This window comes from Doryrhamphus excisus, chromosome 14 (genome assembly GCF_030265055.1).
Source record: "Doryrhamphus excisus isolate RoL2022-K1 chromosome 14, RoL_Dexc_1.0, whole genome shotgun sequence".
Classification (NCBI taxonomy): domain Eukaryota; kingdom Metazoa; phylum Chordata; class Actinopteri; order Syngnathiformes; family Syngnathidae; genus Doryrhamphus; species Doryrhamphus excisus.
The window spans coordinates 20,051,109-20,067,290 of NC_080479.1; the positions used below are offsets into that span (position 1 = coordinate 20,051,109).

The 16,182-nt window shown below is 48.1% G+C and overlaps 3 protein-coding genes across 8 annotated transcripts in view; 2 read left to right on the forward strand and 1 right to left on the reverse strand.

The window, feature by feature from the left end:
- Positions 1-407: 407 nt before the first annotated feature.
- dgat1a (diacylglycerol O-acyltransferase 1a) lies at positions 408-5,856 on the reverse strand. Of its 2 annotated transcripts, none has more exons than XM_058048088.1 (17): positions 5,377-5,856; positions 5,079-5,166; positions 4,382-4,437; positions 4,208-4,293; positions 3,988-4,040; positions 2,605-2,710; positions 2,406-2,534; positions 2,265-2,339; positions 2,087-2,190; positions 1,988-2,026; positions 1,879-1,920; positions 1,770-1,814; positions 1,558-1,670; positions 1,400-1,465; positions 1,045-1,132; positions 915-977; positions 408-825 (listed from the first exon to the last, which is right to left on the reverse strand). In XM_058048088.1, the coding sequence occupies exons 1-17, from the start codon at positions 5,655-5,657 to the stop codon at positions 679-681; spliced, it is 1,581 nt and encodes a 526-aa protein (XP_057904071.1). In that variant the 5' UTR covers positions 5,658-5,856; the 3' UTR covers positions 408-678. The 2 variants fall into 2 exon arrangements, with proteins under 2 accessions (XP_057904071.1, XP_057904072.1); XM_058048089.1 differs by having other exon boundaries at positions 4,382-4,422; positions 5,377-5,855.
- zgc:63863 (uncharacterized protein LOC393372 homolog) lies at positions 3,591-15,121 on the forward strand. 2 transcript variants are annotated; one of them, XM_058048092.1, is made up of 10 exons: positions 3,591-6,729; positions 6,883-6,937; positions 7,115-7,245; positions 7,323-7,403; positions 7,479-7,665; positions 7,730-7,831; positions 8,148-8,289; positions 8,391-8,575; positions 8,653-8,765; positions 9,217-15,121. In XM_058048092.1, the coding sequence occupies exons 1-10, from the start codon at positions 6,630-6,632 to the stop codon at positions 9,396-9,398; spliced, it is 1,278 nt and encodes a 425-aa protein (XP_057904075.1). In that variant the 5' UTR covers positions 3,591-6,629; the 3' UTR covers positions 9,399-15,121. The 2 variants fall into 2 exon arrangements, with proteins under 2 accessions (XP_057904075.1, XP_057904076.1); XM_058048093.1 differs by having other exon boundaries at positions 9,220-15,121.
- Positions 15,122-15,155: 34 nt separating this feature from the next.
- slc39a4 (solute carrier family 39 member 4) overlaps positions 15,156-16,182 on the forward strand; it is a 59,282-nt gene continuing 58,255 nt past the window's right edge. For 3 of the 4 annotated variants that reach the window (XM_058048084.1, XM_058048087.1, XM_058048086.1), the window contains exon 1: positions 15,156-15,244. The gene's annotated coding sequence lies outside the window, so the exon portion shown is untranslated. The remainder of the gene's footprint in view (positions 15,245-16,182) is intronic. The other variant, XM_058048085.1, reaches the window with a different exon arrangement.

Here is a 16,182-nt window from a genome sequence, read left to right on the forward strand (position 1 = left end):
ATTGAAATGTGGCGGGGGTAAAAAAAAAAAGCACGTCACTCCCAGAAATCCGGTTGGAAGATTCCTAAAATGTATTAAAGCACACATTTGCATGATGGGTACATTATTCTTCATTCATCTTTGAATGACTTACAGCTGCTCAAATTGATTTAGTCACATTTGGCTACATTGGCGCACGGATGACATCTGAATGTACTCATGACATGATTTCATCCTCGGTATTTGGCCTGTCTTCTTGCAGCACAGTTAGTGATAACTGGTGCTTTATTTCTCACCCACGTTCCCTGAAATGTTTGGCAGTAAAGGAGAGAGAGCGCATCTGTTGGTCTCAATCGGGAAGCAAAAAGACGACTTGATAAATCTTGATGGCAAAACCAGAACCGAAAGAGAAGATTGAGGAACATGCATGTCTTTAAAGTGCAAAGCATTCATTGGCAAACTGGGTTGGCACATTATTGCAGCGGTCATGAACAAATACACAAAAGAAAGGCATGAACACACATAATGTGGCATGGTTGCATTGTCTTGTGGTTGTGAAGGTAGGAAAAAGCGGATTTGCTTATTTGACGTCTCCTCTGGTCTTCACATTTCTTATCTTTGGCCATTTTCTAGCCTTCTTGGCAACCGTGGTCCCAGTAAGGCTCCGTGCAAAGCTCCGTTCCGCTGGCCTCAGTCGGGTTACGTGCTGTGGCCGTGATGCATGACGTAGTAGTCATGCACGTACATCAACACAGCCACCGGCTGCCCGATGATGAGCGACATCCACACGGCCGCGTTGCCGTAGATGCCGTTCAGGAAGCGTCCCACGAACCAAGCCAGGGGAACCTGACGGGGACACAAACATTCAAAGAAGGGTGAGATTTGGTGCACAACAAGCAGAGCAGCTGTGTTTTATGTTGGGGGGGGGGCTTCACCTGAGCCATCATGCCCATGAAGGCCCACAGTCGGAACATCTTCAGAGGGACACTCACCAGATACTGAGAAGCAGAGCGGACATGAATCAGCCAAAGTCAACACAAAGAAGGCTTTTAACGTGGCGCTTACCTCGTGAAAAAAGGCGGACACCAGGAAGACGGCCGTCTGAGCCAGAAGCTTGTTGACCCCCCTCCTTAACATGGGCTTGTAGAAGTGTCTACAACACACGTTGGTCATTGGAATGAACATACATTGCATGATCAAGTCTGGTGTGTGTTCTAGTGACCCCTAGTGGCCAGTGGTGGCAGTTCATCCAGGTCTTGCTTCCTTAGTTACAACATTTGCATTAATATGCATTTTTGGACTAATAATAGGCCGTAGTCAAGCACAAAGCAGCAATTATTGCCGAAAAAAGGAGGGAGCGATGTTGGAACAGCGATGGAACAAAACAGGAGCGGGCGTACCTAATGCTCTGGCCGCTTACCTCAGACACCACTTGTGAACCGGGATGTTCCAGTTGGCCCAAAAGTAAATGACAGTCTCAGAGTTCCTGCAGCGAGGACGAAATACACCATGTGACGGCATCGCATAGATTCTACCACGCCTGAACTCACCACCAGCCCCCCCCCCCCTTGAACTCACCACCAGTCCCTGTAGAACTCTCTGTCCCCAAACTGCAGCAGCTCAGCCACAAAGTTCATGGAGGAGTGGAAAAACCAGTAGAAGAATATCAGCCAGATCAGATGGTTGGGAACCTGAGGGAGGGGAGAAGTAGGAAGCGCATCAGGAAAGGAGACAGAAGACAGAGGAACAAGGAGAAGAAGAGAAGGATGAAGGTACACAGTGACACTCACAGCCAGCTTGAGCAGACGTTCCACCATTCTAGAAAAATCCATTTCCTGTGAGAAAGACACGCAATGACCACGGCTGTAACGTTGAACAGGAGACGGGCTGGCAGTCTACCTGGAATGGCTTCATGGAGTTCTGTATGGTGGGAACCATCCACTGTGACACGTGAACACAGCATTAGCGCTGGCTATCATTGTGGATGTTGCGTTTGTGCTGACGTTACCTGCTGGATCAATCCCACCAGCAGCTGCATGAAGAAGAGCTGCGAGGAAGAAGCACATGTCAAGCCGCACACCTTCAAATCAAGCCAGTTCTGTCTCACCATCTCAAAAAGCCTCCTGATGAGGAAGCGCTTGCGTATCCGCGGCGACCTGGGGAAGTTGAGCTGGTAGCACAGCGTCGGGGCGAACACAAAGTAGTAGACGTCTGAGGAAAAGGAAGACCCAGGAGGTTTCCACCATGGATCAAAGTACAGTGAGTGAAGAGTGTTGCCTCGGCACCTCTGTGGGTGAGGTTCCCGGGGTAGGAGACGTGGGTGTGCACGGCTGAGCCATTGGACTGCGCCACAGATGGACCTGCACATGCAAAAACATTAGCAATTCTAACCCGGCTTCACGTGCGCTTGGTTAGAAAACACTAACAGGAGTTGGAGCGAGTCAGCTTCTTGGCTTTGGCTTGTCTGATCTCACGGCACCAGCGGTTGGTGTCTTGGTAGGAGTACAGCTTGAGGAACAGCACGGTGTAGATACCCAAGGACAGGATGCCACCCACTGACGCACAAACATCACACGGGGAAATCATCACTTTTTCATGCCTACGCTGTCTGTACCAGCGACCTACCCGGGGTAAAGGAGGTGACGCTGAGGATAGTTGCAGAGGGGAAAATCAACAGCGAGGCCAAGTTGAAGATGTGAAAAATCCAGCCGCTCCTTTCGGACAGAGTTCCCTGCGGAGCACACGCAACAAGACGACAAGTGTTGGACATTTACAGCGGTAGTGTTGGTAATGTGCTGGTGTGGCCACAAGGGGCGCTGTGGCACAAGCAGATCAATACAGCTTCTGCACTACGTGTGTATGCCCGCGGCCCCGCCTCCACCCGCCCAGACAAACAGCGTATTACTGAGAAAATGGCTCACCCTGTTCATACCATTGTTCTCTGGAACAAAACACAGTGAACCCGTTTGGAGACACACATGCACATGGCAATATGTTGCATCATCAAGCGCATTGTCATTATTGACGTATTTAGTAGTTTCTGTATTTACTGTCCCAATCCGAGTGGCCAGGATTTCTCAAGGGGAAATCTTGTGGTGTTTTCATCTGGCCACTGGAGACGTGAATGTACAACACAGTACCACAGTCCTGTTACTGTACATTCTACAGCGCTCCCACGTTTGACGTCCAAACGCTCCAAACACAGAACGGATCCAAAACCAAAAACAGCCATAAAAGAACCGCTGCTCACGCCAAATGCCCCGTCAACTTGTTTTGGGGGTTTGGGTGCTTTTGGATCATTCCCGAATGGAGCGTGTCGGTGTTGCTGCGTTTGCTCCTGTCGGCCATCATAGATGTTAGCAGTGAAATGGAAAACATGCTGGTAAATAAACAGCACATGAAAGCCACCAAGGCCCGCACACTACTTTCAACTCTTTCATGCTAACACCATGATGCAACCGATCCCGTCACCCTTATACAAATATCACATTCGATGCCTTTGTGATGTGCATTCAATGAACTTGCTCGAAATTGTACTTTTGGTAGAGAAGGGACGATACGAGCGGGATGAATGTAATGACAGAGGAGCAGAGATACCACTGGTATGTAACAACTACTCACGCATTTACCAGTAGACAAACATTGTTTACAACAATTGTTTGGACAATCTCAAACTCAGTGGTCATTTGAGGCTATTCATCTTTGATTGGATGGTCACCAGCCTAAGATGAACAGCTCCAACATAATCATCCCGATAAGGACACTAAAAGTCTGACACCAATTCTGCTCCCCTACAAAGTCAACTGTCTCAAATTGCTATGCTGGCTAATAGAAATGTAAAGGTGACTATATGACTTTGTTCTATGTCTAGATGGCTCTAATAGTGATTTAGAAGATAGTGTTGGCAGCTTTTCCGTGACATAACGATGAAAATATGCCATTTATTAATTAGGAATCCTACTTCACGGATGAACCGCGACAGGCAGGGGCCTACTGTAGTGAACTCACCACAGCTAGACGTCTCTCAATGTACAAGGCTGCTAATATGAACACATTGGACACTGGAAAACAAGAACAAAGAGGCAACAACAGATGTGAACTTTGACAGGAATAGCAGAGTTTATGACTACTTGGACTTGAACCAGCTCTATTCTTGGCTTTCACATAAGTGGGTTTATGCCATACAAGGCCACATTCAGGCACCGTATAAAACCATAATATGTCGTACCGATGATGAGGCAGGCGGCGGGCCAGCTATAAGGGTCCTTCAGGAAAAGAGACACCACCTGGATGGGGTCTACCAGGATGCCATACCTGCCCAAGAGACATTACATGTCAGCTATTTCAATGCAGGTATACGCTACATTGAAAAAAAAAATGTAAAAAAAAGATGCTCACTCACTTTATAATGTTCTCCAGGAACAGCCGTGCATTACTCAGCACCTGACAGAGGAGGCGCTATTTTCATCACTCATACCAAAAAAATGTAGGTTAATTGTTTATTGCTCAATAACAAGGCCAAGGTGGGGCTGATCTTTTAGATAAACCTTTATGGTTTCCGATGAATTAGGTCTGACTTAAGATAAGGAGGCGTGCGTGCGATGATTTTTCAGGCTTGTCCAGTACTGAGCTGTGAAGCAACTCCTTTGCAAACAAGCCACCTATGCTTTAGTGACCTTTAGTGACCAAGCGGGCAACAACAACATAAATGCAACACATTAGCAAAAACATCCAGAAGAGTATCTGTACCCAGTATGTGCCCACTAGGTGGGTCTACGGCTGTCATGAGGCCAATGACGTCTTTTGTGTCTGGTCCCTGGTGGCCACATACTACTACCACTACCATGAAAAACTCCTTGCGTGAAAAGTGTGTATGCCATTAGCTACTTTATGCACCCTTCATTCTATTCATGGGCTGAGGGTGTTTTATTTTGGGATCAAGGTTGACTGGTATGCACGCCTATCAAAACAGCACAATTGTCACATCCGTGCACTGAGTGCACGGCGCTGTCAGATTTTTAGTACCTAAAATAAATCCTGAAGAACAATACTACCGTACGACAGGCCCCGGAGGACCTCACATTTGGGGTTGCACTCACCAGCATGACAACACACCAGTTGAGGATTCCTCTGTAGTTGCTGTAGCCGCTGGCTGAGCTCAGAAGAGACTCCTGCAGGACATGGCAGCTACGAGAAAACCAAACATGTGCCGTTTAGTGCATGGGTCACGGGCATGGCAAAACGTTGGGGTCAAACATGTAAAAACAACAAAGTATGCATGGTTGTAACAACAGCAAAGTGATTTACACAAACAAATCTATATCATCTGCGGTGGAGTGTATCATGTGAAAGTGGATGTAGCAATGTACGATCGTGACGGGTGTCCTCAGAGGTTACCTGAGTCCCTCACTGATTTCGTCCAATGGACTACTCGACTTTCTCCGGTTGCCAATGGGCTGCCGCCCTTTCTCCCCGTCCGCCTTCCCGCTGTTATTGACATGCCTCGGTGCCTCCTCCGGCTTCTTTTTAGCGGGACACGGAGGTGGTTTCTCCACGCCACCATTGTGCCACTTGCCCCCGTTGGCTTGCTGCTTCACACCGCCGCCACCACCACCCCCAGAAATAGTCGTCCGTCTTTGGCGGGCTGTGGGCCCTCTCATCTCGGCCCTGTCGCTCATTCAAGCGGCTGCGATCAGAGGGTGTTCACGGACTGGACATGTCCTTTGCTTGCTGGCGTCCCCGGAGCGGAGGGCGTGCGGGACGCGGTTACAAGCGTCGTGTCCCTGCCGGAACTTGTAGGAGGCGTTTCATCGCCGCTGCTAAGCTCAAGGTGCAATTATCATCTGACGGGTTGCCAGATGTCATTGATATCCCCCCCATAAAGCGTGATATCTTCCGGGTGGCGTTCCAGTCCTCGACTAACAGGGTCACTAAACGCAAGATTTGATCGATTTGTTTGTTACAAAAATGAATTATTTCGTATTTCGTAACTACATTTAAACCCTTTTTATGAATATCGCTGATCCCCCGTTGTCCAAACGTATGATGCTGAATTAAATCGGAATAAAACAATTTTAAGTATATGTATTTGTATATATACTTAGAGGAGCACATTATTTTCAAATGTGCTAAAATTGACGTGATTTTTATATTCTTGCATTTTAAATGGTTGTAAGTTTCATTTTCACCACAAGATGTCAGTAGAGAATTGATTTACAGTGGGTGATTAGTTCACTATATGAAGCGTCTATGGAAGTAACTTTTTTTTTTTTTAATCAAGTGTAGGATTTCTGTCTGGGATTGAAGATTAAAACAAAAATCAAGTGTAGGTTTTGTGTCGATCAGCACTATAATGACTTTGATCTCGTATGGCCGTGGTAGGACACTTAAAGGTAACTGCCAAGTTTGCTTGAGACCTGTGCTATCCATCGGCCAATCACCTTCGACGTTTTAGTCATGCTCACTTTTTGACCAATCGTAGCGTAGGATCGTAGTTTGGTTTAAGTTAGGTTGGCCCATGTTCCGTCTCAGCTGTCTTGTAAAGACTAATCAGAAGTTTCGGACAATGGCATGAAATATTTAGCAAATTGAATTCGCTTTTATTGTACATGAAACAACCTTTTCGCGTGGTAGAGATATCTTAATAGGGAATGAAAAAGCCCAAGCGGAAGAAACACACTATCGTAGGAGTTGAGGTAAATGGACCTGCCGAGACGGGAAAGTCAACCAACTGTTTAGCTAGCAAGCAAGGTAAACCGTGAAGCTTTCCGTTTCCTAGCTTAAATCGAACCCATGCCACTCCCTGCTGTGTTTGCTATTACATTATATTTACTTCAATGTACTTGGTGATGTGTGCTTGCCAGTGTTGCCTACGTGGCAGTGTCTGATCTTTCCCTTTCACAGATGTCCACTGTGGGAGGAAACAGAAGTTGGCTGAGATCCACCAGGCTTTGAGCAGGTGGGTAATATGAAGATGATGTCATTCACTCATCGGGCAACATTTGTAAACAAGCAAAAGCCAGCAAACAGCTATGCTTGTAAAACTTAAAGCCCTTTATCAAACTTACATAAATATCTGTCAGTGTTGTATATCTGTGTAACGTATAGTATTTTTTCTAAACAATGCCTTTTACAGCGATCCGGTGGACGTCGAGACCCTTAGGAGGGCCGCTGTCAGCCAGGGAGGACTGCTCACGGGTGAACTGCGAAGAAAAGTGTGGCCCAAATTACTTAACATCAATGTATATAAACTACCACATAAGCCTGGTTAGTACTTCACTGCGTTAGAGACACATTTAAATGAAGGACCCACATAAAGCAACAATTGTATTAATACATTGCAGGCAAAGATGGACGGGAGAACCACAAGGACTATAACCAGATTGTTATGGATGTCAGGAGATCCATGAAACGCTTTCCCAAAGGTGGATACATGTAGTCATGTAGTCAAATTGGCATCGCATGGCGTCTTGATTTCAGCCTTGTTTTATCTCCCTCAGGTATGTTGTCTTCTGAAAGAGCCGTCCTGCAGGAACAGCTCATTGGCGTCATACTGGAGGTTTTAAGATGCAACCCGCAGCTCAACTACTACCAGGGCTACCACGATGTGGCCGTCACGCTGCTGCTGGCGGTCGGGGAGCGGATGACTATCGCAATGCTGCACACCTTATCCAAATACCACCTCAGGTAGGAGGTTTACTCCCGTGTGTGTTTTGGAAACGCTCGTCTTGACATTACTATGTCCTTCTAGGGATTTCATGGATCCTACCATGGACAGCACCAAACATATTTTAAATTACTTGATGCCATTATTGGAAGAAGTGGACAAAGAGCTTCATGACTTCATGATAAGGTACAAGTTATCGCTAAAACTACTCCTACACCGGGGGTGCCCAATCTATACTATTTGCTATATTTATAAATATAGAAAATATATTCCACATTTACATATTTTCCATGTTTAGAGCGGATGGTGGATCTTAAAATGACTTGGATATTTTAACAGTAGCTCGCAGGCATCAACGTAGTGTGCACGATCGCCACTAGAGGGCGTTCGAGTGCTGACCCGGAAGCTGCACAGTAAAAAGGAATGCGCCATTGCTGTCCCGGTGTTTCCTCTGAGTGTTTTCAGACACAACCACGGCATGATTGTATTTGCTTCCTCTCAGAGCGGAGGTGGGGACCATCTTTGCGCTGTCCTGGCTCATCACCTGGTATGGACATGTCCTGTCGGAGTTCAAACAGACGCTGAGACTCTACGACTTCTTCTTGGCCTCCCACCCCATGATGCCCATCTACCTCGCCGCTACGGTAATGGCAGCAACGTGAATGTGGGAATGCAAATAAAGCATTTTGTCAGTGTGTTGGGTGCCATTCCTTCAGGGATGAAACCTCCTCCTCCGTTTCAACAGATTGTGTTGCACAGGGAGAAGGAGGTGAAGCACACCGAATGTGACATGGCCATGGTGCACCTCCTCCTCTCTCGCATCCCCCAGGATCTCCCTTACGAGCTCCTCATCAGCCAGTCTCAGGAGCTCTTCCACCGCTTCCCTCCGTCCTCGCTGGCCAAGAGGGCGGAGCTGCGGTCCCGTAAAAGGTGGGGAAGGTCAAAGCCCCCCTGGCACATTGCCTTCTTTGACTCGACGCACAAACTTTTTATGTGTTGCTCTCCAGCCGGTCCATGAGCACCTTCAAGACGTTTCAGCTCTCCACGCTTCACCAGAGACCGGACTCTGTACTCCAGCGCCTCACCACGTCCTCCTTGTCCTCCACGTCCTCCAGACGAGGTAAAAACAGCCACGCGAGTCTCGCTAATTATTGTCAGAGAGCACAAGCAGGAGTTTAATTTTAGAACAAACGCTGTTGGCTCACACACAAAGGCAACCCCCCCGGGACAATCAATAACAAGTAAACAAATGCTGCAGCACCTCGCAAGTCCAAATTTAAATAAAAGAACACCAAGGTGCATTATTCCCAGCAGGTACTTCAATGCCTGGGAATGTAAATGAAGCGGCCCCACCCTTACGTAAACATCTGTACCTGCATGCCCCCGAGCGCCTCAAAATGTCATCTTTCCTTGTTTCCATCCAATTATACCCCCCACCCCCACACAAAATGCGGCTTGCAACTTTAAAGGCCCCATCTGACCAACCCACCCCAACTGTCATGTACGTTTACCCACTCCCCACTCCACCCCACCCCACTCCACCCCACCCCACCCTTGTTCTGTGCCCGTAGCAGCTCGTCACTCTGGCCTGGATGTGGCTTTTCCCCGGGACGGAGGCCAGCGTTGGGGGAAGGGGAGCAGGATGGTGAAAATGGCCGTGTGGGGGCTGTCGGCGACGCTGGGGGCGGCCGTCCTCGCCGTGGCTCAGACCGCCTTGGACTGGGGACCCGACGTGTTACTGCAGCTCTTCTGACGCTGCCCGGGGTTCTTTGCAGGGTCTTTAAAGGGCACACGGGCTCATGTCCTCGCGTCAGGAGGTGACGCTAATATGATGGAAGGAACTTTTATTGAAGACGCTGCTCAGTGGCACGAAGCGTTGGCTTTAGGTGCCTCTCTTATGCATGGGTGCGTGTTTAAAATATAAAAATGGATATGCAGATTTAGAAGCCAAAAAGTAAAACAATGATTAAAGTGGTGAAAGCTTTCTGTGGAGAGCAGAAGATGACAAAGGTAGGTTCTGTTTCCACAGGTGTCAGTGAAGCTAATTCCTACCTCCATGTGCGTCACGTCACAGGAACATTTGGGCATCTCACCGATTTGACCTCATTTAATGGAAGAAATTGTGACTTTTGTGTGGCAAAACTGACTTATTAGAATTATAATGGTGGCGTTGAGAACCTAAGGATGGATTATTAATAATACAGACAGGCAAAGCACGGTGAAATATTGATGGGCTTCTCACGAGCATGCGGCTCAGCTGCATCTGTTAGCACAAGTTTGCCGGAGTCGGGGCGCAGCCCTCCCTCGTCTCATCAGGCGAATGGCGAGCATGTGTCAGCTGCTAGCCGTGCTGATTTAACGTCGCTGCGAAACGTGTGAACTCGCACCGTCTTTAAGTGCAGCTCATCAAAACAAACACGTCAGGGGGAAAAAAAAAGGGGGGCCAAAACAAGAGTGCTAAAAGGTTAGTTTGACCTCGATGTGCGCGTCTCCAGGGCAGCTTGAGGCAATCAGAGCAGAGTTGCTGAGCGGAGTAATTAACAATCCAGTGGATCTGTCGCTCATTACTTGGCTCACCGTAGAACTCGCTGGTATTGTTCATCACGCTTTCATTAGGCCGTGGATAAAAGTGCTCTGTGTGTGTACCTTCATGCTATTGTTGCATGGAACCCTTGCTTGGTAAATAGTCCACAAGGCTAATGGACGTGCGTATGGCGTCCGTGTAAAGCATCTTGCTTTTTACTTGATGCTGCAGAAATGTTAATTACATGTGTCCGACAGCTGCTCTCTCAATGACAAAAATACACTTTGTGCTTGTCTCTCCATGTATGACTGCTTTAATGCGTATCGTTTAGATGTGAGATGGACGTGTCATCAAGACTCACTTATGCTGATTAAAGCAGAAGTGGTGCTGATGCCAAATCGTAATGAGGATTTAAATTCCTGCTCTCGGCATGCCCTCATCTTCACACGCATCTGCAACAACACCTGCACTAGTTCCCTGGCGGTGGTAATCAAGCCAGCTCAAATGAGTTGGGGTCTTATTTTAACACGTGAAGTCCCTTCCATGGGGGCTTTCTATGCTAGCCAACAGCATCGATCATGCTGCTTTCATGCTACTATATTGCAAATGAATGGTCACCATTACCATTACTAGGTGAACCTCCTTTTGTGCAGTCCTACAGATGTTGTCTCTGCAGACTCAGCTGGCGGCCCCCCCTGAGAATGTAGGTCATGTATCGGTGCATTGGGGGGGGTTAGATGTGGAGCATCTGTCTTGACATGGAACGTCTCTATGTTAGTAGATAGGCATCAGGTGGATGTTAGTCCCGACGCACCCCCCCTCCCCAACCACAAGGAGTTGAGCCGCAGAAGAGGCGAGAGCAGATGTAGCCCTGACGTTAACGTACACCCTGGAGGTGTCTGGACGTCCTCACGCGCCTTGCTGACTACTTGTTGGTGTTCTAAACGTCAGCTAATGTCAAATGCTGGATTTGATTCTAGCGACCTCATGCGACCTCCCTAGTTCTGCATGTTGGCTTGCGTGTGTGCACTTCCTGGATGACATAGAGGTGTGCACAATACCACACCACAAGGTGGCGCTGTTATTAAACCCCATTGTTTGGATTGACTTGCAATTTCTCACACAGCACTGTCCTAGGCAACGCCGGTAGAGATGGATGGATGGATGGATGGATGGACGGACGTAGGTCATGGAGTGACGACTGAATGCAGTGCTCCTTGGATGAAATGTACAACTTTTCTCTCTGCAAGGAAGTCTGGCTTCACCCAAGCTTTTACTGTCTGCACATTTCCTACCCCCCCCCCCCCCCCCCCCCACACCACCCCCATTCCCACTCAACCCTTCGCTCTGTCATGGATCAGAGAACATGTCGCAAAGTGCTTTGCAAGGCAACACGTGTGCAGCGTGCCCCTGCATGCTGATGGGACGCTGTGGCTGGTGCTCTGCATCTGCATCTCCATCTGCATCTGCATGTGCTGGCCTTGCACTGTTACGGTCCATAGTGAGGACGTACACTACATTATACTGTTACGGTCCATAGTGAGGAAGTACACTACATTACTATACTGTTACGGTCCATAGGGAGGAAGTACACTACATTATACTGTTACGGCCCATAGTGAGGAAGTAAACTACATTATACTGTTACGGTCCATAGCGAGGACGTACTACACTACATTATACTGTTACGGTCCATAGTGAGGAAGTACACTACATTACTATACTGTTACGGTCCATAGGGAGGAAGTACACTACATTATACTGTTACGGCCCATAGTGAGGAAGTAAACTACATTATACTGTTACGGTCCATAGCGAGGAAGTACACTACATTATACTGTTACGGTCCATAGTGAGGAAGTACACTACATTATACTGTTACGGTCCATAGTGAGGAAGTACACAACATTATACTGTTACGGTCCATAGTGAGGAAGTACACTACATTATACTGTTACGGTCCATAGTGAGGAAGTACACTACATTATACTGTTACGGTCCATAGGGAGGAAGTACACTACATTATACTGTTACGGTCCATAGTGAGGAAGTACACTACATTATACTGTTACGGTCCATAGTGAGGAAGTACACTACATTATACTGTTACGGTCCATAGTGAGGAAGTACACTACATTATACTGTTACGGTCCATAGCGAGGAAGTACACTACATTATACTGTTACGGTCCATAGTGAGGAAGTGCACTACATTATACTGTTACGGTCCATAGTGAGGAAGTACACTACATTATGCTGTTACGGTCCATAGTGAGGAAGTACACTACATTATGCTGTGTACTGTATTACTATGACAAATGAGCCTTGTTTGGATAGAAAGTCAGACTCTGTGCCAACAGGGGTGTCAAAGCACATGCGTCCCACCCCCAGCGCTTTGGAGCATCCACGCTAACTGCAGCTGGTGGGATCTTTGCAAGTGGAAACTTTTCCCAGCGTCTGGCAACGTGTCGTATTCTGAATCTCTGATGACCCCCCAGGCCTCATTAGGCTGAGAGCAAGGTCGTGGTCATGCGGTCCTACGTGTACCTTTACTGCTTTCTGCTCATGCTTTCCCCACAGCGTGGACACGAGGGGTCACCCACTTGTCCTCTTGGCCCCACGGGTCCCACTTGTACCAACCCCCACCCCGGACCTCACCTCTGTTTCCACGGACCTGTCGCCCCAACTTCCATCAAATATTCATCACTAGCTCCCAAACAGGCCATCTTGACTTTTTACAAGCTCTGAGGATTTTGCAGCCGCCTCTCCTAATTTCCACTCCGGAGGTGATTGATGTGACGTTTGTCACAACAAAAACATGGAAAATGGCGAGTCCCAAAATGTATCCTCCATGTGTGCTATTTTGCCGACTGATTTCCCACATCTGCAAAAGTTTCCTGGCTGTGACTGACTGAGAAAGTGTCCCGGCGACATTGTGACGACGTCTTGTTAATCTCCGGCTGACTGGCTGTCAGTGTTTCGCTCATCTCCCCGTCCGCTAATACACCCGCGGCGCCCAGCCTGAGATGGCGACTTCATTTCTAAGCTTCAATTGGATCCGTCTGTGTTGAGCTTCCTGCCGAGAAGCACATCTTTTAATTATTTTTTTTTTTTTTTTTACAGCGGGGACGCATCAATCTGTCTTAAGTCACATGGGCTCCAGCTCCATGGCCTTCATTTGGGAAAAACGCCTCGTGGAAAAATGCACGTTTGCAAAATGTCAACAAGCGTTGCGTGTGCATCTTGCCGCGGTCTGCTTGGAGTGGGTTTGCCAGCACATACGTGTGTGTGTGTGTGTGTGTGTGTGTGTGTAAGAAATCTGAATTTGTTGGTAAATGTCAAGAAGTTGGCAGTCTAATGGTCGGTCTGACAAATGATCCATAAAGCCACCAAGTGATTGGCTGAGAGATTGTCATTCATTCTAATGCAGCTGTCATGGTCACAGTGTGTGTGTGTGTGTGTGTGTGTGTGTGTGTGTGTGGAAGGAAGCAAGGCAGTCACGCAGTTGCAGTTTAATTCCAAGCAGCATGAACCTGCTATGGACTTGCTGGAGTTATACGTTGGACACTTTTCATCAGCAGACATGAACCCTGTGTCCGCCTTCCTAACCTGACTGATGATGTAGGACGTGGCATCTGTAAAGCTGAACCTTACATCTACTTGTATCCTACTGTTCCCTGCATTGGAGGGAATCTATTGCATAGCCTGATCCATAGAGCAGACAGAATTTGTGTTTGATGTACGTTTCAATCTACGTTCCTCGACAAAGTCCCACCTATACACCCCCCCCCCCCAGGCCCCCCTCCCTTCCTTGGACTGCACATATTTGCATGAAGTTCCACGTGTGCGTAGGGCTACTGGCTAAAAGTTCTAAAGCAGCTTCACTCGGTTGGAGATGAAGAGCGGAGCAGCGCCAGACATCACAAGTAGAACTCCATCAAAAGAACGTCTGGCCAAGATTGAAGGGTGGTCAAAGCGCCCGGTGATCAAGCAAAGCCTCTTGGCTCATCAGCACTTCCTGTACAGAGCAAACCAGGAGCACGCCACACCGGAGTCTCGGCCGAGTGGCTGTCATGGCGGCCATGTGATCCATGGTCCCAAAGGGGGGGAAAGAATCCAAACTGACACAAAGCCCACATGACCCGCAGATTGCGACATAAGCGCTTGATTACGCTGTCACAACCCGGAACGTCACGTCACTCGCTCCCGCCTCGGAATTGGCTATCGGCTTAAGATGCTTTCCCGCCGTATCGTAATTCATATCCGGCGTCTGTTAATGCAAACCGTGTTCGTTCTCGGGGGGGGGGGGATATACGCCCTTGATGGCCGCATCGCCTGGTATAGCCGCTGATCCCGTCATGTGACCACGCCGTCGGACGCGGGTCGAGATGAGAATAACCAGCATCGCAGCAGCCGTGTGGCGCCGTGATGGATTGGCTTTTCATGGCCGTATTTTCCCTATTTTCCTTCTTTCATCCACTTGATGCCTCCTTTCTCATTCGCCGTGACCCCCCCCCCCCCATCGCCCCCACATCGGAGTAACTAAGTAGCCATTTATTCTGCCTCGTAGTCGCTGAAAAAAAATTCGGAAAATAACTTTTATAAGCTTTAGTGTTATGTCATGTCATGCCAAAAGTGCTAGTTAAATATAAAGTATAAATGATTGACAGTATCACAACTACTTACGCAACATTAGCATTTTGTGTGGAAGTGGGAAGCTTTTCCCCACAAGAATTAAGTTGGAGGCTAACTAGTTAGCTCGCAAGCATGCTTAAAGCGATGGCTGCCTGTTGTGTCCCTGCGGTGCAAACAGAGAATAATAAGAGTGGAGAGGTGACTATAGGGGTGTTACTGCATGGCTGCAGGGCTCTAATAATGGTAAAAACATATTTAGAACGCCACACACAACGAGAGAATATTCCAGTTAGTAATATTGATGAACATTCCATCCCATTTCATATCCATGCAGATACACTGGAGTCATGAGGGAATGCTGGAGACTATCCCATCTGACGTCAGGGCAGCGGCAGGGCAGATTCAGACCAACAACCACGCTCACTCAGAAGATGCAAACCGGTATGTGTTGTTGACCACTTTCCTTTTGGGTTCTATGGTTATCATCACTCCCACTGTGGTTGGCACCGACAATGAAAAGCTGACATTCCAGACTCTCCATGGAAGATTGTTCCCAAATTCCGCCCCACCCCCCCGGCATGAAAGTAGGAGGAACGCGTATTGACTGTTTGGTCTTCATTTTCTCCAACGTGAGAAACACGTTGATGACTTGACAACATGGGGGAGTCCCGAGTAAACAAACCCTGGACCAGAAAGCGCTGATCCAGACCTTTCCCGGACTCCCCCGATGCCGGCGTTCCCCTCCTCCCCTCCTCCCCTCCTCCCCTCCTCCTCCCTTCATCTGTTCATTAAGGTCAACCAGGGTGGGGAGTCACGGTTCAAGAGGAAGATGAACTCAGCGAGGCTTCTGAGCTAATTAGGAGAGTAGGAGGCAGGAGAGGAAGGGGGGGGGGGGTAAATAGGAGGAGTGGGCAGGTGAATTTGCTCAGTTAGCTCCCAAGTGTTTAATATCTCTCTCCCACTCCTTTCTCATCCGCTCATTTATCCTCCTCTTCATCACTCGCTGATATCTCCTTCCTTCCTTTCTTCCTTCCCTTGCTGCTTTCACACCTTGGCCATCAAGGGGGGGCAGATGGATGCAAGTGTGTGTGTGTGTGTGTCTGTGAGGAAGGCAGAGGAGCATGACTAATACCCCCCCCCCCCCAGCATATTGTGTGTGTTGTGCTGACCTGCCAGTGTGGTTATGTTGCGTCCAGGTGATTAGTCATTCTAATTGATCAGGCAGGCTGCTGGTTCTCCATTACCCTTCTTCTTACCATCTTTTACAGTAGCATCATAATAGCATTTTACCCAACTAAATATCTGGAACATAGACCACTGGCTCACACTCTTTTGGAGCTTGTTTAACACCCACCCCCACCCCCCACCAACTCCCCATG